General features: G+C 41.2%; 2 protein-coding genes and 1 long non-coding RNA gene across 10 annotated transcripts in view; 2 read left to right on the top strand and 1 right to left on the bottom strand.

Annotated features, from left to right (window-relative positions):
- Positions 1-2515: 2515 nt before the first annotated feature.
- PDE6H (phosphodiesterase 6H) lies at positions 2516-17806 on the bottom strand. 7 transcript variants are annotated; one of them, XM_029954708.1, is made up of 5 exons: positions 11513-11705; positions 10181-10229; positions 6862-7038; positions 5803-5843; positions 2516-3335 (listed from the first exon to the last, which is right to left on the bottom strand). In XM_029954708.1, exons 3-5 carry the CDS (start codon positions 6996-6998, stop codon positions 3259-3261), a joined length of 255 nt encoding a protein of 84 aa, XP_029810568.1. In that variant the 5' UTR covers positions 6999-7038; positions 10181-10229; positions 11513-11705; the 3' UTR covers positions 2516-3258. The 7 variants fall into 7 exon arrangements, with proteins under 7 accessions (XP_029810568.1, XP_029810569.1, XP_029810567.1 ...); XM_029954709.1 differs by lacking the exons at positions 10181-10229; positions 11513-11705 and adding an exon at positions 17750-17806; XM_029954707.1 differs by lacking the exons at positions 10181-10229; positions 11513-11705 and adding an exon at positions 17617-17800.
- Positions 17807-17912: 106 nt separating this feature from the next.
- On the top strand, positions 17913-22672 carry LOC115303554. The gene is made up of 3 exons (XR_003914125.1): positions 17913-18001; positions 20830-21044; positions 22513-22672. It is a non-coding gene; the product is annotated as an uncharacterized LOC115303554 (long non-coding RNA).
- A 937-nt stretch (positions 22673-23609) lies between these two features.
- Positions 23610-26352, top strand: part of ARHGDIB (Rho GDP dissociation inhibitor beta) — a 19092-nt gene continuing 16349 nt past the window's right edge. For both annotated transcript variants that reach the window (XM_029954915.1, XM_029954916.1), the window contains exon 1: positions 23610-23683. The gene's annotated coding sequence lies outside the window, so the exon portion shown is untranslated. The remainder of the gene's footprint in view (positions 23684-26352) is intronic.

Here is a 26352-nt window from a genome sequence, read left to right on the forward strand (position 1 = left end):
CAGGTGAGTAGAGAATGGGAGAAGAATAACATTGGGTTATTTTTCAGCCTCACCCCATCTCCCTCCTGATTACTTACAGGATCCCTATAAGGTAGCTGTGTCCTTTTACAGTCCCCTCAGAGGCCTTTCTTAGAGAGAAGACCTACCGGGATCCCTTCAGGCCGCGGGTTGGAAATGTAACTCCAACACTGTAGCCAGCCCCAATCCTACCTTTTGTAGATACTCCTTAACCTTTCCCAAGCCTTCTTACTTTAGTCTTTATTTCTTTTTTTAAAGGAACCTCTACGCCCAATGTGGGGCTTGAACTAAAGTACTCGAGTTCAAGAGTCACATGTTCTACACACTGAGCCAGCCAGGCCCTTTCCAAGCCTTTTTAATTTTTGTTAATGTTTATTTATTTTTTAGAGAGTGAGAGAGAGAGAGAGAGAGAGAGAGGGAGAGAAGCTGTGTGAGTAGGAGAGGGGCAGAGAGAGAGGGAGACACAGAATCTGAAGCAGGCTCCAGGCTCCAATGCAAGTCTTGAACTCATGAACCACAAGATCAAGAATGAGCTGAAGTCTGATGACTGAGCCACCTAGATGCTCCCCCCACCCCAAGCCATAAATAGTCCCTTTGTTAAAATTTCCTCAGTTATTCTGAGTATGGCATTTTTGCTGCAGACTTTGATGGTGTCCAAGATTTACCTTGAATCTCTTTCATATGTGCTATTTATATGAGAAGGGTTTTCTTGTTTCTTATTAGGAATAATAGAAATGGTAGTCATAGAATTCAATTTGGAGGAACAGAATTCTAGAATTTGAATGGCTTTGAATTATATCTGATCTAGCTTACCACTAAATGCTATACTTCATAAAATAGATCTGCTTCATGTAGCATGTAGCATGTAGCATGGTTTCTAAGTCCTTCTCTAGACTGGCCATTGAATATATTCTTCTGGGTGCATCCTTAAAATGTTTAGAGGGACGCCTGGGTGGCTCAGTCAGTTAAGCATCCAACTTTGGCTCAGGTCATGATCTCACAGTTCGTGGGTTCGAGCCCAGCGTCGGGCTCTGTGCTGACAGCTCAGAGCCTGGAGCCTGCTTCAGATTCTGTGTCTCCCTCTCTCTCTCTGCCTTCCCCTCACTCACTCTCTGTCTCTCTCTCTCTCTCAAAATAAAATAGACATAAAAAGTTAAAAAAAATAAAACATTTAGAGAAACATTTGCAAAGTAAGCCAAATGTGAATGAAATGTCACCGAGCTAGAGAAGAACCCAGACCTCCCTACCTGCAAGGCACAGGAATGAACAAGCACAGACATAGGCTCTGGCCATCAATTGGAGCCTCTGACTTGAAAACAGGTACATGAATGGAGGCAGGACTTCCTGCTGGAGAGGAAGCGCACACACATCATCACTACACTTCTTGCATGTCACCGTTCTACACTTGAATTTATACTTTACGTTTTCCTCTGTACTTTTTCTTTTCTGTTTTTAAAAAATTTTTTTAATGTTTATTTGTTTTTGAGAGGCAGAGACAGACACAGCATGTGTGGGAGAGTAGCAGAGAGAGAGACACACACAAAATCTGAAGCAGGTTCTAGGCCCTGAGCTGTCAGCACACAGCCTGACACAGCACTCAAACTCACAAGCCATGAGGGCATGACCAGAGCCAAAGTCGGATGCTTAACCAACTGAGCCGCCCAAGTAAGAGAGAACTTTTCTACTAAGGAAGAACAGAAATGGAATTCTAGTCAGACCAAGAATTAAAATGAAAAATAGGAGTGCTTTAAATTCTCATGGTCTGGAAATTGCGGTCTCCTTACCCCCTACCAATCCAGATTCCTCCCTTGGGCTTCTAATTTTCTGGCCAGAGGTATGTTATTTGTGCAATACCGTGCAGATCCTGCAGCACAAGAAATTTTCTTGAGTGTTGAACTCCTCTGATCCTCAGACTCAGACTCTGCAGACCTCAAAATCAGGGAATTATCAATACCGTGAACCTTAGATTGCCTAATTCAGGAAAACCAGAGCATCCAAGGGGAAAGATCTTTGTCCAAAATTACAGAGTAGGGGCACCTGAGTGGCTCAGTCAGTTGAGCATCCGGCTTCGGCTCAGGTCATGATCTCACGGTTCATGGGTTTGAGCCCCGCATCAGGTTCTCTGCTGATGGCTAGCTCAGAGCCTGGAGCTGCCTCAGATTCTGTATCTCCCTCTCTCTCTGACCCTCTCCTGCTTGTGCTGTCTCTCAAAAAGATAAATAAAAAACATTTTAAAAAATTCAAAATTACAGAGTAATTTACTAGTCAAGCCAGGATTAGAATCCAGATCTCTTTCTTCTCTGTAATCCGGTCTTTCTTTTCAGTTAATTTTCCCCATTCTTTTACCACAGATTACAAAACCAAAATGAAGAAACCAATACTGCTAGTACCCAAGGCATCCAAGTCAGACAGGAGCAGCAACTGAATTGCACAATTGCCTTGAAAGTATTGGGGAAAGATAGCTATGTGCACATTACATTTGACACAACCTCAGGGGTGAAGCAAACCATCTTTTTATTTAGAGGGTTCAACTACCTGTCCCATCTGAGTTTAAATTTTGTAGCGTATAAATATTTTCAACCAACTGAGCCAAGACACTAAAAGGAAGATTCACATTAACAGATTCCTGAGTTTAAATCTCCAAATTTAGACATGGAAAATGTATGATTTACAAGTTACAAAGCAGAATCAGAACTTGACTCTTATTCCTGTGCTCTTTTGCGTGCACTGTGCTTATTTCCTGTGTGACTGTGCACTCTTTTCTGAACTGGCTTTCAGAAGAGGGGATCAGATATTTGCACATAGCATTTAATACATGTTCATCATAAGATTCAAGGTAAGTATCTCCTTTATTAAATGAGAAAGGGAAGGGGGTGACATAAATGTTATCTGAAAAGCTACTACTAATTATAGGTACTGCCTGGCAAAACTAAATTTGAAGGACTTGATAGATAAAATGTAGAGAACTATCACTGAATTCTAAGCAGCTGATAGGAAAAGGTGGTAAAATTTGAAATGCCCTAACAAAAGTCTATTTGCATCCACTATACTGAGCTGAACTATAGGGCAAGAGAGAGTCTGACACTAAGAGAAACTCTTCATAGCAATTTAGGGGAAATGACTGTGTGAGCTGAAGAAACCACTTCCGACAGCTGAATTTCAAGACTCTGGAAGATCAATAGGGCAAAAGTAATCAAAATTATGACAGATGCTGTTGAGAGTGCCAGAACCTTGGGTGCATCAGATGATCCCAAACTGAGCAAGCTCGTGCAATTCCAGGTGGCTGAATGCCTCCCAGGGGCAAATCACTGTGATATCTGTAAGAGAGGGAAGAAGAACTCGTAAGTCGGCCTCACCACCACCACCCCAACCCTCCAGAGTCTTCTTTGCTCAGAAAGACATCCTTGGGGCAGAGACGCCTCACTCCTTTCTCCTATTTGTTGTCTCGGCAACCACGGAAGTTATCTAGAACGGCCCTACAGCCCAGGAGGGATCAGACCAATTGCTTAATTAATCCCATACAGGGTTCTGATGCCCCCAAAACCGACCCCACTAAGTAGGCATCTTCTTTGATTTCATTCTGCATCTCTTTGAAGAGATGACCCCAGGCTTTTGACTGGAGCTATCCTGAGGGGGTTCACATCACTGATCAAATGGGGTCTCCCCAAAGCACAACTACTATGGAAGGAACACAACCCTAGTCAGGCCAAGGGTGAAAATGGGAAATGAAAGCACTTTAAGTCCCCATGATCTGGAAATCCACTGCCTTCTTACCCCCTACCAGTTCAGATGCATTCCTTGGGCTTCTCTGACTCACTCTTTCATTCCTTTACATTTTGAAATGCCTACTATGCCCAATCGCATACTGAGAAATAATCTCAAGATATCTATTAATCCATTTTTTGCTTCAGGAAATAAAATACTATTTTCCCTCAATTACAAAGAAGCTGACTGGAACCCAAAGAGATTAAATACCTATTAAAAAAAAAAAAAAAAAAACAAAGTTACAAGGATGGGACTAGAACCAAGCCAAAGATCTCAAATCTCCCTTCAGTGTAAAGCTCTCTCCAGTATTCCAAATATGTTGGCAGAGTTAAACGTGAACCCAGAGCAAACCTTCTGGTCTTCTACACACCTGGCCAAAATACAGAAGCAGTTGATTTAGGAGAATAGAAAAATGAACTCTGTAAAGTAGCTAGAAAATGAATTTGACATCCTAGGGGTGACATTTGACTATAAAAAGCAAATACACTGAGAATTGCCTGGTAAGGACACTGATTGCTGATAACATTGTTTGTCAAAAGAATGCTGGATGAGTTTAAAGCTGTTCACACAAAAACCTGCACAACTGTGCTTATAGCAGTATTATTCATAATGTGAAAACTTGGAGGCAATAAGATGTCTTTTAATAAAATAAGTAAACTCTGATACAGCCATACAATGAAATATTATTCAGTGGTAAAAAGAAATGAGCTGTCATGCCACATAGGACATGGAGGAAACTTAAAAAAAAATTTTTTTTATTTACTTTTTTGAGAGAGAGAGAGCATGAGCAGGGGAGGGTCAGAGAGAGAGGGATACACAGAATCTGAACACAGTCTCCAGACTCTGAGAAGCTGTCAGCACAGAGTCTGAAGTGGGGCTAGAACCCATGAACTGTGAGATGATGACCCGAGCTGAAGTCAGACACTCAATCGACTGAGCCACTCAGGCGCCCCTAAAGGAATCTTAAATGAATAAACATCACTAAGTAAAAGAAACCAGTTTGGAAAATCTATATACTGTGTGATCCTAACCATATGACAATGTGGAAAAGGCAAAACCTTTGAGGGGAAAAAGATCTGTGGTTGTCAGTGGTGTGTGGAAGGTGGGAGAAGGGGGGACAGATGGAGCACAGGGGATTTTCAGGGCATATATTCTGTATGTACTTGTAATGATGGACGCACAACATTGTGCGTTTGTCCAAACCCATTGAACTGGACAACACAAAATGAATCCTAATGGGCAACAAAAAAATGAATCCTAATATAAGCTATGAATGTGAGTTAATAATAATGTTATCAACACTGGTTCATCAACTGAAACCCATGTGCCACTCTCTTGCAAGATGCTAATGATAGGAGAAACCATGTGCAGGGGGAGAGAGGCGGCAGTAGGAGCTCCATACTTTCTGCTTAAATTTTCTGTAAGCCTAAAACTGCCCTAACAAGTAAAGTTTAACACTTTTAAAAGGAAGATATGCTAATTTGCTTTCATTAGTCAACAAATCAAATTATTCTAGTCAACTAAAAATATCGTACTGGAGGCATTCAGTGTGTGGGCCTGCCCTGGGTGCTGGAGGATGTGTAAGAAGAGGAAGTAGGTTACGGCGTGGTTTGCCAGGCCCCACCCTTGTTTCCAGCACCTCAGTCTGGCGCCTCAGATTGTCCCTTAATTCCTCCCTGTCTCAGGCTTCTCTTCCGAAGAAATCACGAAGCTGGGATAGGCTAACCCTGAGAATCTTTCTACCTCGAAAGTCTACAACTCACCATTATATGTCCTCAAGAGTCGTGTAACAGAACAAGAGGGTCTAGTAACTCTGGGCCTTAGCTTGATTCCTTTTGGAGTTTTTGCCTCTGGGCACGCGTGTACTTATTTAGGAAGTAAAATTAAAACCCACATTTCTATGTCTTCAAGAATCTGTTGCCTTTGGTATTTTCTTTTAACTTTTCACCGCCCTTTGAGGCCTACAGTATGTATAGTGGTGAAATTCTGAGTTGAGGTCCACATCTTTGGGTGGCTCACCTGTTCCTAGCCCCTCCATGCCTGGAATGTCATCTCCAAACCTGGGGGGAAAAAGAAAAATTAAAAATTAGATGACCTTCGAGTGAAAAGATCTTGGAACGAGTCATACAGAGAGCTTCCTGATGAAAGGGGAAGAGGTTTGAGTTTTTGTCTTTGTGAAACACGTTTTATTTGCATCGACCAGGGGCAAAGGCAAAGCCACTCAGGCTGTTTTACAGTGTGTCCCCTCGGAGAGACATTTTCCCCTGGTAAAAATTTAGCCTAAGACAACTGAGAGCCAAATAGTCAAGCTCAACTTTTAAAAATAGAAATCGGAATGAAAACACAGTATGAAATGCATTTAAGTGATTAATTCATCCATTTGGTCAGTTATCCAAAAGCATTTATCAAGCATTTACTATATGTCAGGCATCGTACTGAGCATAGGGAATTAAGGAAAAACTAAGTAAATTTTCTCTGGGGGACTTCAATCTCCAAGAAGAGATATAAATAAACAAATGTAATGTAAAATAATACAAGTTATGATAGCTGAATGTACGAAATGCAAGCATGGAAGTATTAATCACACTTGTCTAATAAGAGAGTCAGTAATGGTGTCAAAAAGGAAATTAACAAATGAGCATATGTTAAAGAATAAATAGGATTTTGGCCAAAAAGAGAAAGAGAAAGCAAAGAACTGAACACATACATTTTGTAGCCATAAAAATAAACTCAATAAAGCTCTATGTTCTGGAAATCGCAAGTGTTTAGCATTCCAGATTAAATCACAGGCTGTACTGGTGAAGAGGACTGGTCAAGAAGAGACTGGAAGGTCAAGTCAAAGTTTGCTGTGATAGGCCCCATTTGCCATGCTAAATGTCACCACGGACCCAATTGCTGAGGGAGAAAGGATTCCGCGGCTAACAACACGGTTCAGTGAAGATTGTGGTAGAGAGGAAAACAGAGGAGAGCGTGGAAGTCTTTGTAAGTCTGTTTAATTTTGTGAACATTAGTTTCTTAAAACCAAAGCAGGCTTGTGGGGAAAACAAATAGAAAGTCTTCTTTTTAATTTGGTCTTACCCTTTCACACCTTTCTTGGGAGGTTTGCTCTTGAATTGGCGAGTCTGCCTCTGCTTGAACTTGGGGGGCCCTTTGCGTGGGGTAGTGGGACCCTGGTTTGGAGCTGGTGGAGCCAAAGTAGTAGTGTTGTCACTCATTCTGAGGTCCTTGGGTGTCTGATGGTTCTCTTTCAGGCTCCTTAGACAGTGAGAGAGAAAAAGAAAGCCCTTCAGGATACAGGGAACATTGCTTCTTAAGCCCTCATTGGATGCACCAGAAAAACAGGATATTGTGGGCTGTAGACTGACAAGTAATAGATGTAAAACCCCAAAATCTAAGTTGATATGTTGTTTCAATAAATTATCACTGGCTTTCTATGTGTCACTAGTTTTCTAATTTATTATGATATATACTTCTCTGTAATCACCAGTTCCACCATCTGTAAAGAGAAGGAAATGGACTAAATACTAACTACAGTCTTTACAGCTTTGATGGGTTCTTTAAACTTTATATATTTTCCCACTCAATTGCAAAATAAACCGACTTTGAATGTTTATTGACTCACATTTTATGGGCTTATTTCTTTATAATCCTTATTTTGTCTAATCCTCATGTGGTCAAGACACTTCTCTCCTAGTTCAGGGGGATAACACCTTAGTAATCTGCACAGGGGCAGCTCTGCTCCAGGGATACTAGCACCCATGTAGTATTCAATCATTCCTGTACACACACACACACAAATAGGGACCTCAATGAAGGGTGATTAAGTAGTAAATTTGTGCTTTAACTCCATATCCAGGCATAAGATTCTTAAGTCACACATTTCTCTGAAATGTTCAACATTTTCTCCTATCTAAAGCATGGACTTATCCAATGTGACTTTTGCAGACTTGGATTTTAGCTACAGAAATGTACATTGTCATTCTTCAAGTACAAATAGAGGTGTGTTAACAAGATCAATCTTGAAGATACTTGTACTAAGCTAAAAGATGACTTTTTTCTTTCTCTTTTTCTATCACAAAAGTTGGTAGCACTTATCCTCAGAAGCAAGATTCTAAAAAGTGCTGAAGAACTTGTAAGTAGACTTAATCTCTTACCCTGAGCCAAACCTTCCCATACTCTGCAACCTGGAAGATTTATATAATCTGTAAATCGTAGATTTATGCTAATATTCTTAGCTTCACCTCTTCCTTACAGTCTTTGGCCCATGCTAATCACCTTTCTCTTTTTCTGCCACCCTGAACATCCCTCAAATCTTATACTGTGTAACTACAAGTTCATCAGCTTTTTCTGATTATTTTCAAATCAGGTTAAATTATTATCCTTACCAAAAGATATTTTTTCCTTACCTTCTTTTCCTAATTTATTATTTTCATTTTCTCCTGGCTCACAGCTCTTTAATAGAAACAGGTTGGTAATCTGTGGGTGGGAACCAGGGATGGTGAACCTGGGTAAGGCTCTGGACACTTGCTTATGCCATGGATTTTATCCAAATTCCCCACTGGAATGTGTTCCATATGGCTGTTTAAGTTTTCTTTCATGTCTGTGCTCTTAGAACCTACAACAGTGCCTGGAGTAGAGCAGGCATGCCATATGTATTTGTTGAATGGGTGAAAAAAGAAGTGAAGGAATTGAACTAATACTTTGGACGCTGGGCTGCAAGCCCCTGACTGTGTGACTTCTCCATCAAACCACAGAGAAGGCATCAGCTGGCCTTCTCACAAAGCTCTCCGTGGCTTTAGGAAATGGGCTGCCAGCTCCTTTGCTCACTGAATCCAGGTCTTGTGCTGTGGACCCTCTTCTGCCCTGGTAAACAGGCAAAGTTTGTGCCCCATCCAAATGTGGCTGGGACCGTGGAACTGGCAGGTAGGCAGCCAAGAGCCACATTATTCTCAGAGTTTACCACCACTAACTCACACATCCCAACTCTGACAAAGTCATAGAGGGGAGCTAGAGAATTTCTCCAAGATCAAGGTTTTTTGACTTCTCAATTCTTTCAAAATATTAAGATACAACAAATTTTTCTTTCTCTCATCTGGAGAATTTACTAGGATTAAAATTACCAAATTTAGCAAATAAAAATATAGGATACCCAATTAAATTTGAATTTCAAATAAATAACAAACGTTTTCTTTTAAAGTATAAGTATATCACAAATAATGCATGGTATATACTTATGCTAAGAGAATTATTCTTTGTTTATCTGAAATTCTAATTTTCCTGGACATCTTCTATTTTATCAAGCAAGTCTAATTAGGATCCTACTATGTTAGGTCCAGAGTCTACAACACGGAGACCTAAGGTAAACTAATCAGTCAAATTACACTTTGAGGGCCACATAGTATAAAGAGTATGTGCTTGGGGTGCCTGGGTGGCACAGTCGGTTAAGTGTACAACTCTTGATCTCGGCTCAGGCTATGATCTCACAGTTTATGGGTTCAAGGCCCACATCAGGCTCTGAGCTGATGGTGTGGAGCCACCTTGGTATCTGTCTCTCCTCCTCTCTGCCCCTCCCCTGCTTGTGTGCTCTCTCTCTCTCTAAAAAATAAATTAATTATTTTTAAAAAAGGGAGAATATGCTTTCGAATCAAATAGACATAGTTTCAAATTCCTGTCCCACAAAACTGTCTAGGTGACCTTAGATAAACTGCATAATTTCTCTGGACCTCATTCCACTATAAAATCAATCAAATATAACTTTTTTTTTTGGAATTACAGGGAAAATTAAAGGGCATAATGTAAATAAGAAATCAGAAAAAGAGTAACTATGTAATGGACCTTCTATAAGTAGAGGAAGCCAGCCAAACAAATCTACAATTATGACACGGGTTCGCCTGCACTCCTACACCCGTTCTCCTGGGCCAACTGCTAAGAACCCTGGTCAAGTACCAGAGAGGTGACTGTCATTCAGCACTTGCTGGGTAATCCTCTGCACCCCTCAAAAACCCTGACTATTCAGTTACGCCTGGCCTCGAAATTCTGTCTTAAACCTTCCTTGGATTCCTTTGACATCCCTAACAGCAGTCCCTGAGAACATAAAAATCACACCTGATTTCCATATTTCCCTGAGTATACTTCCCCTTTTTTCTTGTAAGTATCTTCTGCATGTTTGCATATATAATTTTGAAGTGGCACCTCTGGGCTTAGACAGAGTTCCTGTCTATGCTAGGTGTGATGCATTATGTAAAAGAATTCTCTTCTGAAAGTTACGTAACAGTTGCCTGGTTAATCCCTGGATCTTCATGACCTTCAGGGCTTGCACTATGGAAAATACATTTATGTTTAGTGTGCATTTCACGAACATTATTTCATTTTTGAGTACACAGGACAGTCAACTAACCTCTAGAGTGTTTCTGTCAGGTATGTGCCCTCCAATTGTCCCGTTCAACCTTTAAGAGGAGCAGAACAAATATGACTTTTTCCTGCCATGGAAGTTAGCATTGTCTGCCTCAGATAGCACCAAAGGCTAAACTAATCCTAGCCATGCTTTCCTAGGGAGTAAGAGGGTATTTCCCAAGCTAAATAATCCTGAATCTAGAGTCAGATTTGGTTTTACGTATTAAAGGATGTTTCATATTTTTGCTTCCCATAAGTGTCAAGTAATTCATTCCTTTGTGAGGCAGAATGGCTTTCTATTTTTGAAGCAGTGTCAGCCCTTCCCCTTTTGAAGATTATGAAGTGTTTTTCTACAGGAAGAAGTGGATGCAGCAGAGTAACATGTCCAAGGCTTAGTTTGGTAGGAAACCAGCGTTAGAGTCACCTTAGAGCCAAGGCAGCAGAGCTCAGCTGTAGGAAGCTACAGAAGATGGTCATTTATACATTCCAGCTAAGGAAGAGCAGTTTCAGAAGATTCTTGAGTCAGGATCTCTAATGCTGCTAATATCACCCCTAACTTCCAGTGTCTCCTTCTCAGCAAACACTTGGGCCAATCGGCAGTTCTGTTGTTGAGGGACTAGAGGAGAGGGGTCGAGGAGGAGATAGGTGCAGGAGTGCTCTCTCTGCATTGATGGGGTTGAGTCCCTAAGCGTCCCCAGGGTTCTGCTAAAGCAGAGAGAATCAAATGATTTGGAGAGCCAAGGAAGACCCAAACCAAAGTCATGAAAAGATAAAAACAAAATTCCAACAAGTACCTTCTTTCAGATTGGAACGAACAAACACTTTGACCTCAGAGGGAGAAGGCTAAGCCACCCACACTGCACAGGGATCATGCTTGCGCTGGCCCTTGGCTCTCTTCCTCCTTATCCTCACACTCTCAAGTCTTCCTTCTTGTGCCTTGGTCTTTTTCAAGCACATCCCAGGAGTAAAGAACTGTTTGCTCTGTGGTCATTTAGTGCCCCAAATCCCTCCTTTCCCAGAAAACTGTTTGCCATGGAACCACAAAAAAAAAGGAGGGTCAGTGTGGAGTTCTTTCCAAACGAATTTAGTAATCAAGTTTTGCAATGACCTTGTAACGATCAAGTTTTAATTATTAGCTTGCTACACAACATTATAAGGCAGTTTGGGTGTATTTCTTTCATGTTTTCTCCTAGTTTCATCCCCGGCCCCAGTCCAGGCCCACAGGTTCAGTGTGTCCTCTTCTTCCATTTCTTTATTTTAGAGCCAGATCAACCCATACCCACTAAAGCCCTTCAATTATAACCTGCCTAAACACCACAAGTTGAGAAATACTCACAGGGTTGAATGTTGCTCTCATAAACCGTCCAGTTGCCTTCTTCACAGCAGATGAATAAAGGATCTTTGCATCCTGATTTATCTCCCTGTAATACCCACATGCTTCTTAATCCCACTGTTAGGAGCTTAGAGAACCAACCCAGGTGCAGAGAAGTTGGAAGAACAAGGGTGAGACTGGGACAGGCTTAGGAGGTTTCTGACGATTGCATACGCTCACGAAACTTACTTGGGCTCTCTCCTGTCAATAAATAGGTATTGAATCCGCAAAGACATGCACAGTGTTGATATCCAGGGGTATATTTCCAGTTTGTGATTCAGTATCTCTTGTCCTCCTCCATTCCCACTGTTAGTCCTTCAGTCTTTTCAATTACATTGAACCACTAATATTAGTTTGTATATCCCTTTATATAGATCTTAGCCCATATGCTAGTATCGTTAAGCTCTTTTTGACAAACTTATCATAGAGAAATAAAGTGATTGATTCAAGACTGCCTATAAAGTTAGTAGTGAAGCCAGGAGCAAGGCTCCAATCTGAGAACACCTTGCATATTTCAGCCATCTGTCTCCTACAGTACAGCAAAGCAGACATAGACCGAGAGGCATGTGTTGCTGGTCTCTCCAATACCTTGCCAGTGGATTGTAGTGTGTCTTCCCTAAATTGTTACTTGTTAGAGAATTGCTCTCCGTACGATGAAAAAGAGAGAAGGTCAGTTTATCCTTCCCAGGCAGGGAAAGCTTCTGAGCCAGGGGCCCCAAGCAGATTACATGGCCAGCTAAACAGCTCACTGGGTTTTTTGATAAGCTTTCGTTTGGTCTTTACCAAACTTAGAGGAGTTTTGAAGCAGCAGACGCTTCACAGAGCTAGCAGAGTGTTACTCGTTAGTGGCTGAAGGAGTCTCTCCACTCCCAGCTCTGTATCTCCATTATCACCGGGATCTTCCTCTACATACCAGGCACATGGATACTGAGATTCTTATCTGTCAAACCCTCATCCACTCTCTGTTTCTTTGTTAAAGGACTGCAATTCATACAGGCAGTGAAAAACGCAATAAGCTGAATGTTCCGGAGTGTTGCTACTCAAAGTGTAACAATATCCACACCACCTGGCATTTGTTAGAAATGCAGGACCTCAGGCCCTGCTCCACACTTACTGAACCAGAAGCTGCATCTTAACAAAGTAGCAAAGTGATTTGTTTGCATTTTAATGTCCAAAAAGTACTATTGTAGACCCATATGCTGACCTGGTTTTACCACATCTCTGCTATGTGACAAGATTGCCACCTCTTCCGGTCTCTGTTTCCTCATATGTCATATGCCATGATGTGCCGAGGTTCTCAATTTCTACCATCCCAACACACTTGAGAAAGATAAACCACACTGATCAGTAACAGGATTCGTAGCCAGTGACTCTCAGTGTTGGAAGGAGGGGGAGGGTCGTTGTGCCGCCGCTCTTCTCCCCTCCAGGGAGACCCAGGAGCATGGAGAGTGAAGAGTGAGCTGTACCCGGCAAGGCAAATCTATAGTTTGAAAAAAAAAAACCAACAACTCCACTAAAGTGATTCTAATATAGTTCCCAAGGGTTTAGGATTAGAAAAATCTCAAATTGCTTTACAGATTTAAAAACGTCTATTGTATTCAGTTCTGGACAAAGATGGTGTAGATATACTTCTTTCCATTCCTCCTGTTAAGTACAGCTAAAATTCCTGGATATTACATACAGAACAAATACAAGAATATTTTAAATGATCCAGAGAAGATAGATCAAGTAGGCAACTTGGGACTTGAGGAACAATGTGGCAGTGACTTCCTTGAGTATTTTTTTTTTTTATATCCTGAACTAAATTCAAGAGAAGCAGCAACCCAGAAACACAAACAGGGGCAGACTAAAAACAATATATATATACTCTTTCTAGACAGATAACCAGGAAAGATGTAATCTAGTAAGGTAGAAAATAAGTAGACAAAAATTACTCAATGCCATGGAAACAAATCCAACATCAACAAATCCAATATCATGGGGAGGAAAAAAGGCCAACACCAACCCCATCAGGGCGAGCAGAGTAAAGAGACTTCCATCCTGGCCCAGCTATAATTAGGGAAGCCTACTCCACCCCTACCTAGCTGGTATCAGAGAAGACCACATGGGGATCTTAAACTTTCATCTCCCACCAGTGATAATGAGGCACCCTCTTCCTTCCTTCCAGAGTGGTATCAGAGGATGCCAGATGAGGAATCTTAATTTTCATCACAATTCAGCAATAACAATATATTTAAAGAAGAACAAAACGAAAATTTTACAACTGAAAAATACAATAACCAGCATTAAAAAAACTCAATGGATAGGCTTGACAACAGAAAGAAAGAAAAAAGAAAAAAAAGAAGAAGAAGAAGAAGAACTTGGGACCTAAAAAACTAAAAGATCTAATATTCATGTCATCAGAGTTCTGGGAGAGGTGAAAAGGATGAGGCTAAAAAAGTACTTGAAGAAATGATGATTAAAAATTTCCTAAATTTGGTGAAAGACATAAGGGAATCAAGAAGCTGGCAAACCCCAATGAGATAAAAACTGTCACCTCTGTCCAAAAATTTATCTTTCAGGCATGTAAGGAAATAAAGACATCATAATAAAGAAAGACTAAGACAATCCATCCCCAGAAGATCTACTCTAAAATAAATGACAAAGAAATTTCTTAAAACAGAAAGGACACGATATGAGAGAGAAAGAGAGAGAGAGAGAGAGAGAGAGGAAGGAAGGAAGGAAGGAAGGAAGGAAGGAAGGAAGGAAGGAAGGAAGGAAGGAAGGAAGGAAGGAAGGAAGGAAGAAATTTGAACATCTAGAAAAAAAGAACTACAACAAAAAGACATAGTATGGGATGTAAGGGGAGGTGTGGAAGACAGGACCCTCAACCACACTCAGCAAGGTCTTATGGAGAATGAAACAGTGTTCAAGTCTGTGAAGTTCTAAAGATTTGGTCATTTTGTATCTTTAGGAAATGTATCCATTGTTCATTGTACCCCACCCCATTCTAAGTGGCTATTCTTTGTAACTACCTCCTGTTGCCACTGAGTCTTAGAGGACTTGAGTAGCCTGGCCTAACAGGAGTAAATACACACTGCCTCTGTCAGACAGAACAATTTTACCAGATCACCTCATTGGTCATTGGCTAGCTTAGTCACAGCTGACCTTTGATCAGTTGCCTTTCTCTGATCTCATCATTCAGGTAATGGAGTCACATGGCTCCAAACAAGCTGATTGATGACCAAGAAATTTCTCTAGATGAACTTTGATAGTGCTGGACACTCTAAGATTTCAAAGACCTAAGAAATAAAGCCAACAGGAACCATGCTGGGAAAAGAAAAGGGATTATTGATAGCTGTAATGACATACATAAATATTAAGCACATTTTACTAAGTGAAAGAACCCAGAGTTGAAAGGCTCTATGCTGTCTGATTTCATTAATGACATTCAGAAAAGACAAAACTACAAAGTTGAACAACAAATCTGTGGCTGCCAGAGATTGAGAGAAGCTGACCTCATGTAAAGGGACAATGCAAGGGATTTTAAAGGGTAATGAAAGTATTTGGTATCTTGATTGTAGTGGTGGATCTATAAATCTATGCATTCAAAACACATAGAAGTCCATACCACAGAAAATGAGTTTTACTATATGCAAATTTAAAACTTAAATATCATAAAATACTTTTAAAAATAGTTTCATAGCTCTATAATCCTTGGTTCTTGATACTTTCTGACAGGCGGAAAAGAATTATTAACCATATGCAGAAAAAGAGTTAAAAGGCAGGTACTAAGTAATTAAAGAGTGATTAAAATTTGAGCTGTCCTATAAGCTCCTTACACAGTGCTAATCTCTAATCCTTCTTTCGTGTTTCTTAAAATACCCTCGAGTAGGAAGACACACAGCAAAGACACACTCCTTTCACATTTGGATTCTCCTAGTCTGAGATTCCCTCTCTGATCAACACAGTGGACTCCAGAGAGGAACGCCCTAAATGTGAAGGAAGAAAGTATAAGGCTGGCCCACGTTCTCTTAAAATCCCATCATATTTATGCATTTTCCAGAACAACATGGCAAATCTTGAAAAACTAACTTGTTAAATAAAAATACAATACTCTTTTCCAGAAAATAAAGAGGGAAGATGTATCAACTCATTTCATGAGGCCAGTTCGACCCTCATAGAATTTTTTAACACTAAAGCCAAACAAAGATAGTAAAAGGAAAAATACTGACCAATCTGTCATTAATTTAAATGTAAAAATCCTTAACAAAATATTAACAAAGCAAATACAGAAGTACATAAAAATAATACACCAAGATCAAGTGGCTTTTATTCCATGTATGCAAGACTATTTAAAACCCAACTAACATAATGCACTATATCAACAGACTAAAGAAGAAAAATCATATGATCATATCAATTGAAACAGAAAATCCATTTGGCAAAACCTAGTGTCCATTTATGACAACTTTGAGCAAACTAGAAATAGGAACTCATATAGAACATCTACCAAAGGAAAAAAAAAAAGCCCTACAGTTAACCTCATACTTAACTGTGAAAGGCTGAATGCTTTTTCTCTAAGATCAGGAACAAGTCAAGAATGTCTGCTCTTATCACTCTTATTCAACATGATACTAAAAGTTCTGGACAATGCAATCAGGCATATGAAAAATGGAAAGCATACAGTTTGGAAACAAGGAAATAAAGCTTTCTATTTACAGATGACATGACTGTCTACATAGAAAATCTTTAAGGAATCTTCATTTTAAAACTCTCCTATAATTAATAAGTGAATTCAGCAAGGTTGAAGCATTACTGGATTAATACAAAAAAAATCAGTTGCATTTATATATAACAATGAACAAATGGAAACTAAAACTTTAAAAGTAGTGTCATTTGTAATTGCTCTAAAGACAATGAAATGCTTAGGTGTAAATCTAACAAAGGATGCACAATATTTGTGTAATTAGAAACTATAAAATTGAATTAAAAAAAAAGCAGACCCAAAGGGTTGAAAAAACATACCACACTTATGGATTAGAAGACTCAACACAGTAAGGATCAATTCTCACTAAATTGATCTATATTTATTGCAATTCTTGTCAAACTTTTAGCAAGGTTTTCTGGAGATACAGATAAGTTTATTCCAAAATGTATAGACAGAACAAGTTTGAAAAAGAGGGAAGTAGGGTGGGAAGGTATCAGTCTTCCTAATGTGAAGATTTACTGTAGAGCTACAGTAGTCAAGCCGGTATGGTATTGACAGAGTGATGGACACACATATCAGTGAAACAAAGTAAAGAACCCAGGTGTAGACCCACACAAACATGTCCAATTAATTCTTGAGAAAGGTGCAAAAGCAATTTAATGGAGAAGGGTTAGCCTGTCCAACAAATGGTCCTGGAGAATGAATAGCTAAAGCTTGGGCAAATGGTGCCAAGCATGGATATTTTGTCCATGGACATCCATAAAGAAACAAAAATAGTGAATCTTAATCTAAACCTCACAACTTATGTGCCTAAAATTCCACACCCAACCTACATGCCGTGTCTCAAAACTAGCTCAAAATGTATCACAGACTTAGGGGCTCCTGGGTGGCTCAGAGGGTTAAGTGTCCAGTGTTCGACTTCAGCTCAGGTAGTGATCTCACAGTCTGTGAGTTTAAGCCCCACATCAGGCTTTATGCTGACAGCTCTGAACCTGAAGCCTGCTTCAGATTCTGTGTCTCCCTCTCTTTCTGCCTTTCCCGTGCTCATACTCTGTCTCTTTCTCTCTGTCACACAAAAATAAATAAACATTAAACACACACACACACACACACACACACACACACACACACACACAGAATGAGGAAATGAATTAGGTACGGATATCTGGGAGAAGAGGACTCCTGCACAGAGAGTAACTCCTGAAATAGGAACCCACTTCTCATGTAAGGATTAGCAAGAGAGCAGGGGACGGGAACGTAGAGAACAGGGAGAGGAGTCTGAAGTGGTGCAAGGGGTCAGATCATGAGTGCAGTAGTTATCTAATAACATAAAAATAACCTCAAAATTTGGCAGTTGTTATATCCCATGGTTTCTGACCATCTATCCAGGAGTAGTCAGTGTAGCTGGGTTGTTCCTCCTCAGTCTTTCATGAGTCGTCTCATGAGCTGGGAGATTCACTTCCAACATAGCTCCCACTCATGGCTGTTAGCAGAAACCCTCAGCTTCTCACCATGTCTTTCTTACATCACTTCAGTGTCCTTATGACATGGCACCTCGCTTCCCACAGAACTGGTGATCTAAGAGATCGAGAGAAGGCACAGTGTCTTTTATGACATCGCCTCAGAACTGGCATAGCGTCACTTCCGCCATGCTGAATTGGTCACACAGACCAACCCTGACACAGTGTGATCAGGGCCGATAACAGGATCAATGGGGCCATCTTGGAGGGTGGTGACCACCCTGTGAAAATCTGCAGGCCACGGTAAGGGCTTCACTTTTGTTGCAAATGGGTCACGTGTCCCTAGAAGTTTCAGATGGAAGGAATGATCTGGTCATAAGTATGCCTCATACTCTGACCACGTTGAGGAGAATAAAGCCTACAATGAAGCTGTTGTAAAAGTCTACTGCAGGCCCGGTGATGGGAAGATTAGGCTCTAGCAGAGGAGGAGATGAGAAGTAGTCAGCAGCTTCTATATCGAAAGTAGAGCTTTCATAAAGCAGGATTTTCCTGTGCACGGCCAGCTTCTCTTTTCATGCTCTCTCAGGATGATCTCATCCGGAGGGTCTGTCCAGGGTCTATGGTTTAAACCACTGTTTCTCAAACTTCACAATTTACCTGCAGAGTTTTGAAAACAGATTCCTGACTCCAACCCTAGACATTCTGATATCATAGGTCTGGAGTTGGCCTAAGAATTTCCATTTCTAATAAATTCCTGGGTGATGCCAATCTGCTGATCCACAGATCACACTTTGGGTACCCCAGTTTAAACTACTATCCCTAGCCTGATGAAATATAAATCATTAGTTCAGAGTTGAAATCCAGGCTTATATATATCTTTCTATCTGTCAAAAAATCACCTCCTAGAAACAACCCAGGTTTTTCAAATGCAACACTCAATATGTCCAAATTCAGGTCATAATTTCCCCCAGTACATTTGTTCTTTGGTTTGCATTTTCTGTCTCGGTTGATGGTCCCCCTAGGAAACTGTCGCAAGAAACCCATAGGTCCTCACTCCTTCATGCCCCTCCATCCCAAGGTCATGCTGATCTCTCCTGAGTCTTGCCTCTGACCACCTCTGTCCATCCCTACTATGAACGCTCCAGTTCAGACCCAAACAGTCTCTATACTGGTTTTGTTCCCATCCAATCCATCAACACAGCTACCAGAGTAAACTATAGAAACACAAAACACAAAGGTCTCTTTTACTTTCAATGACTCTCTTATCACTGACAGGATCAAGGCCAAGTTCCTTAGTTGCATAGCATAAGAGGTCTACTGTGATGTGGACCCTGTGCCTGCCCTGTTCTGGACACATTTCTTATCCTTCTATAATGTTCACGTTGAGGCCCAGCAACCTTGAGCTTCTTCTTTATGATTCCCTGGACATACCACACCTTTTTAGGCTGCCACACCTAAATGGTCTCCCTTTCCTCAAATGCCTTGTCCTCCACTTCCAACCCTCCTGAATGTACCAATGTATACTACCCTTTGAGGTTAGTACTGGCTTCTCTCATACTACCGCAGTACATTTCTTTTCCTAAGCATACATTAAAAATTTAACTTGTGAGATGCCTGGGTGACTCAGCTGGTTAAGTGTCTGACTTCAGCTCAGGTCATGATCTCACAGTTCATGGGTTCAGGCCCTGCGTCAGCTGTTGTGCTGACAGCCAGCTCAGAACCTGGAGCCTGCTTCACATTCTGTGTCTCCCTCTCTCTCTGACCGCCCCCCTGCTTGTGCTATCTCTCACTGTCTCTCAAAAATAAATAAAAAACATCAAAAAAATTAAAAAACAATTTATTTCTGTCTTCCTCATTACATTGCTAGTAACACGAGGTCTAGGATTGTGCCTTAGGACTGCATTTAACTCTGCCCCGTGCACAGGTCCTGGGATACAGCTGGGAATTCTTAAGGGCTTGTTGATTTCAGAAATGAACCTTTATGTCAAGGCTATGAACCTCTGCAGAATGTAGTTCGATTTGTCGTATATATGAAAGAAAGGAAGAAACAGAAAAGTGTGTCTCAGGGACCTCTGTGAACACATGACCATACTCATATTTATATTCATTCTTTACCAAGGTAATGCTCTCTCCAGAGGAAAGAGATGGAGCAAGGTGCATAACGTAGGTATTTCTAATTTAGAGGTACACATATCTACTAAAGAATTCTACTCACTTTCTTGCATGAGTCCGTCAAGTATTATGCGAGCTACACCAAGTATTACAAGACATATAAGATACAGGCCTTTCCTCACACATTTTATATTTGGGTAGAGAGATAAGGCTAATGCTCAGAAAATAATCACTTAACACAAAGCAGTGCTTACTAAAGTACTATATTACAATTGTACAAACAGTGCATACTCTAGGGAAAAAATATAACACACTTGTCCTTGATCAGTGCTGGAAAACTTCAAAGAAAAAGGAGTTAATATATAAAATATATATATTTGAGATATATGTATGTTCATTGTGAGCACATAGATGAAAATGACTCTCTCTTATTCATATATGTGTTCTGCAATAATAAGGATCAAAATGTAAAGTGAAGGGGGGGCACCTGGGTGGCTCAGTTGGTTAGGTCTCCGACTTCGGCTCAGGTCATGATCTCACCTTCGTGGGTTCAAGCCCCGCATCCGGCTCTGTGCTGACAGCTCAGAGCCTGGAGCCTGCTTCCGATTCTGTGTCTCCCTCTCCCTCTGCCCCTCCCCGTCTCATGCTCTGTCTCTCTCTGTCTCAAAAAAAAAAAACAAAAAAAAAAAAACCATTAAAAAAAATTTTTTTAAGTGAAGGGGCCCCTGGGTGGCTCAGTCCTTTAAGCCACCGACTCTTGTTTCAGCTCAGGTCATGATCCCAGGGTTGTGAGATAGAAACCGGTGTCAGGTTCTGCACTGGGCATGGAATCTGCTTAGGATCCTCTCTAAAAATAAAAAAGTAATGTGGAAACGATGATGGGATGATTTTCCCAGCCTCCACCATTTGTTGAGTATTGAGCACCTACTCTGAGGTAGGAACATTGTTGGATGCTTCCTCATGCATTATATCCAACCCTTCCAGCAATGCTGAAGGTGAATATCATTCCTCTTTTACAGATGAGAAAACTGAGGCTCAGAAAAATGAAACAGTGGCCCAAGGATACACTGATGGGAAGACACAGAGCTGGACACCTGTCTGAACTGCAGTCCCCCAGCACCGCCCCCAGGCTGCCCCTGGTGCCTCGTGGACACATCTGAGAATGGAAAGCTTTTCAGGGCAGAAAGTCTTCCCTGAGAGTTCATTGTCTCAAGGTGTAGCCTCAGAGAAATAGGTCTGTGTAAAAAGGGGAAGTTTTAATAGTCTGCAGTCCTCTGTTACTTTTTTAGGCTCATGGCAAAGGCACCGCCCCTGGGAAGATCTGCCTAGAATTTACCTTTCAGGCCATGCTTATAGCAACAGAGAAAAGCTGGAAAATACCTCAAAGTTTCCATCATTTCTCAAGACATTCTTATGCAGCTTTCCAAGTTCTGTTGATTTCATTTGGCAGCACAGGGCTAAGGTCCTTGGCCTGAGAGCATCCTTACTGCCACGCCAGGCCTGGTCTTACTCCGAGGAAGCTTAGAGATTGGGAAGGGAGTTTTGGTGCCTCACACACCTCTGTAGCAGGGGCTAGGAGCAGAGCGTCTCCCATGGTAGACCTCTTTCGAAAAGTCTCTTCTTCTGTTTTCCCACCTGATAAATACAGATGAACAATGAACTATGATGGAAACAAAATGAGAAGTGGGAATAGTGGGGGATAGATCCCTGCCCTGACTGTGATGCCAGAAGATATTTTAGGAGAACATGGCAGTTGTCCTCCAAGTTACTGAAAGTCCACTGCTGTATCATCATGAAGAGGCTTTGGGAGTGCCTGGGTGGCTTGGTCGATTTTGGCACAGGTCATAATCCCAGGGTCATGGAATCTAGCCCTGCCTTGGGCTCCACAATGAGCATGGAGCCTGCTTAAGATTCTCTCTCTCTCTCTCTCTCTCTCTCTCTCCTTCTGCCTGTCTTTCCTGCTCTCTCACTCACTCTCTCCCTCTCAAATTAAAAAGAGAGGGATAGAGAGCCTTTAAATTGGCAATTCTTAATCCTTTTGACGTCAGGGACTCTTTTGAGAATTTGATGAAAATTATGAATGCTCTCTCCTCCCCCAATAAATACATACACACTGCACACATACACACCAATTTTACAGACACTTTTTAGTGGTGACTATACCTTCTAATGTCCGTTTCTAGAGCAGTGCATTAGGAAAGTTGTAGAGTCACATTGGGCTTGGCAGGGGGAAAAAAAAAAGCCCTGTTTGACTAGTGACATATTTCTTAATGGCATGAGAAATGGGTAGTGACATGTAGACTATGAATCTACCATTCCCGATTTTTAAATCTTTCTTGTTCTAAGTAACTTATTCTGCCTATGTTATTTTTTAATTGTCTCCCCTACAACATAATTTCCACAAGAGAGCAGAGATTTGCTTCTGTTATCCACCATCAGTCGTGTCTAGAATAGTCACTGCAGAGAAAAGGTGCTCAACAAATATTAAAAGAAGAAATGTGTCCCCTCTTGAGAGCACTAAGCTACAAATTCTCTTCCCTGCAGACGAATACTTGCTTTGATTTATGATGCAGTCAGATACTTTGTTTCAAGGAATATCTTCTATCTACATCGTTTTGAAATTTACACACTAAGTCTGTATTTGGTTTTCAGTGTTTTTGCTAATTTTAATCACACACTGTTGTCTTTTTTCTATTTTTCAGGATTAACCTCCTTTCTCCCACCAAATGACCACCATTGTCTCAGTTCCAGTGACTAAAGAGAAGATATGTTTGGTGGCATCCGTTTATAAATTAAAGGGAGCAAAATGCAGTAACGTATAAAACATCAAAATAGATGTCCATTTCTTCAAATATATTTGCTTGATCAGGTAGCTCTAAACATACTGAAATGATATAAATAGTGAATATTGAAATATTAATATTATTAGATTATTAGAAAATAAGTATTTTCTATTGGCAGCAGCTATGGAAGGGTACAGAATAAATGTGGCTTCAAAGCTTAAAAAGTGTTCCTTTAAATGGTTTCAATATGGCCTCTGCAACTCGTTCCCATTGAAAGTACTTCACAAACCATTTCCTTAAATATGATACAAAGTCAATTTTAGTACGTGTTAAACTATCACAAATTCTGAGGTAGAAGACAATGAACTAATGAAGTTTTATGCTATTTTGTAAGCTTCCTTCCTAGGTTTAATCAAAAACAGTGCTTTACATTTTTCAATTTAAAAAATCAGCAAAAATGACAAGTGACATTTGATTGTGCTGCGGTACAAAGCTACATTTTGAAATCACAGCAACAAATCCCCCAAAATCTGTTTGAGGACAATTTTTTTAGGTTTGGGGCCAAGCCTATGCAGTTAACATTCATAATTCCTTAGCACTCTACATCCACTGCCAGCAAATGCTCAAGATATCTCGTTGATGCGAAAGCTGGCAGGGACCATATAGGAATAGACGTCAGTGATATGAAGTGAAGCTGATGCGGATTTATTGCTACTGGTTTCAGGCTACTTGGCTCAATAAGCTGATGCACTGAAATGACTTGATTTTTAGACACATCCACGCAATTATCCATAGCGCTCAAGGCTATGGCCTCGGTGCCCTTGCATGAACACTCATGCATATCCATGTTCACACTCACACGGGCAGTCATGCTCCCACATGTCCCATTAATTGGCAAGAACACTGTTCAGTTGACTGATCAAGAGATATGCAGTGCAAAGGAACAGAATTTGAGACAGCCCAGGGTTTCCTCTTCTAGTAGGTTTAAAACATTTTTTTTCCTCACTAACTTCCTTCCTGTTCTAACTGCCAGTACTCAGAAGTCAGAGTAAGAGACAGAGGCACCCCAGAGAGCTGTGAGCCACTGAATGTAAGTTGAAACACCTCGGATGGGGGAGGCTCGAGGTGGGTGCAGGGAAATGGAGGAAATCTTTCATCTAGGCTACGGCCCTCTCTGGCTTAAATTTTTTTAGAAGGGTAATTCCTCTGTAAAACAAACTTTGTGATAAGAAAGTACTAAAGAGGCTGCTGGAACAGTTCTGCAGAGAAGGGGAAGTCAGAGCAGGGAATGTTAGCAATGACTCAGGGGAGAGAGCCCTGTGAGGGCGGGGAGGGTGTGCCCTGCAGCCCAGGGGATGAAATCCTGTGTGTCTGGGGAAAGGACTATGCGTGTAAACTAGTGGGGAGTGCCTGGAGGGGTTCCTTACGAGGTAGGACTGGGCATCGAGCCGAGTTCAGAAGCAAAAAGACTGTGGACACAAACTGGTGTGGAACATGCTGGTAGATGATGGACTGCTGCTGGGGTGGAGATGTGGTTTCCTGTTTTTAAGTAGACTTAGAGAGTGATTGTGAAGAAAAAAGATAGACTCAAAGCTGTCAAGCATTCAACTCTTTGCCACTAAAGAACTTTGCTGATGATACGAGAGAAATGTATAATGAAAGCCTCTCTTGGAGCACAGTGAGATTTAATAATCGAGGGGGAAGTATGGTAGAATATATTGTTATTTACTTATCGGTCACATAGAGACGGATTTCTGCCCTTAACAGAAGCCGTTTATTAAATGCCTGCAGTCAGATGGGCAGAAAGATAGTGGCTATTGTTGCTAAAAGACAGCTCTTTACATCTGAGAGAACTGAAGGCAGACATGGAAAGCACCAAATAATTTATAAAGAGATAGGTTCTGAGGCACCTGGGTGGCTCAGTCAGTTAAGCGTCTGACTCCTAATGTGAGATCAGCTCACCACCTCACAGTTTGTGGTACTGAGCCCCGTGTCAGGCTCCATACTGTCAATGTGGAGCCTACTTGGGATTCTCTCTCCCTCTCTCTCTCTCATGCATGTGTGTACATGCACTCACCCCCTCTCTTTCTCTCTCTTTCTCTCTCTCCCCCCCTTTTCTCTCTCCCAAAATAAATAAATAAACATTTTTTAAAAATCGAGAGAGGTTCTACAAAAATCCAATTAGATCTGCTAAGATACCTGATCTGAGAGCCTTCAAAATGTCAAGGACTGAATTGGCGACCATTAGAAAGAAGCCTTTTAGGCATGACCTGAAACTCTTCCTTCCTTTTAGAGGACGCTCCAGCCAGCATGTTTTAGAAACCTAGTCCGTAATTAACTTAACTTGTGATCCAGGTCTGATAAACCCGAGGCTGTTCTTCCCTTCAAGCTTGGGGAAGGCAGACCGCTCTCCCAGAGAGGTCCCATAGTCACCCCTTCACGTGGACCTCAAGAGCCACTGAAATCAGAGTTAGCATGCTGGGTCCTCACAGCAGGAACGAGCAAGCAAGGGAAAGCAAGAGATCGGTGTTGGCCCAGGAGGTTCAGTACCAGACAGACGTCACTGTCTTTGCCGTTGTTTGGTTTGTTAAGTTTATGAGAAATGATCCCTCCCAATCCAAATATAACCCAAGCATAGTAGTAAGGTTATCTTTCTTTTTGGTGAGATAGAACTCTGAGAGGAGAATTCATTTTTCATCGGTGCTACACAGACCCAGTGCTTGTGGATGAGCCACGTTACAGCTGGATGAAAACTGACTGGCATGTTCTAGGAGCTGGAATTCCAGCCTTCCTTGTTTGGAAGAGCATGAATTTGTCCCCAGGGAAGTATGCTGTGAGCAACATCGAGGTTCTGTTTTCAATGGAAGCTCCGTACAGCAAAGTCATCCTGCCTGAACGCCTGGCCTGGGAGCGCAGTGTGTTACACACGGCGGCCAGCAGGCAGAGAGAGGTCCCCCGGAGGAAAGCCTAAGCAGATAAGCAGATAGAGAAAGAACCAGCATCTGTTAGGTGCATTCTGTGCGTCAAGTCTGGTGGTAGAAACTCAAGTCTGAATCCTGAGAGGGCTCAGAGGGGACAGTAAGGCTCAGAAGTGTTAAATTATTTGACTAAAGTCACATACTGGTGCAAAAAAAAAAAAAAAAAAGAACCAACAGCTACAATGCCTTAGAAGGACATTTTATGAAATGCCTCGGGGTTGGGGGGGTAGGAATTTTCTTTAGTCCCCCATTCTGGGCATCCTCTTCATAGATCAGTGTTTTGTTGTCCGGGACCCTGGATTAAGGTCTATAGGTCTCATGTTGCTCGTGAAACTTCAGTGTTTATCCATGCAGTAAGCACTTACTGGATCACTCTGTACTGTGTTTCACTCTGGTTTCCATAGCAGGAGCTGGTAAAATTTCACTGAAGCTTTCTTTTTTTTTTATTATTTTTTTAATGTTTATTTATTTTTGTGACAGAGAGAGAGAGAGACAGATGAAAAGCAGGGGAGGAGCAGAGAGAGGTAGACACAGAATCTGAAGCAGTCTCCAGGCTCCGAGCTGTCAGCACAGAGCCCAACGAGGGACTCAAACTCACAAACCATGAGATCATGACCTGAGCCGAAGTCAGATGAGTAACTGACTGAGCCACTCAGGCGTCCCTCACTGGACCTTTCTTAAAGGGATTGATCTTGTCAGCACAAGTGATAATAGATAGTGTCTTTACTTATTTTCATGCCTAATTTAAAACTTCTGTGACTGTATTGAGTTATGGCAGCAT

This window comes from Suricata suricatta, chromosome 10 (genome assembly GCF_006229205.1).
Source record: "Suricata suricatta isolate VVHF042 chromosome 10, meerkat_22Aug2017_6uvM2_HiC, whole genome shotgun sequence".
Taxonomy (NCBI): Eukaryota; Metazoa; Chordata; class Mammalia; order Carnivora; family Herpestidae; genus Suricata; species Suricata suricatta.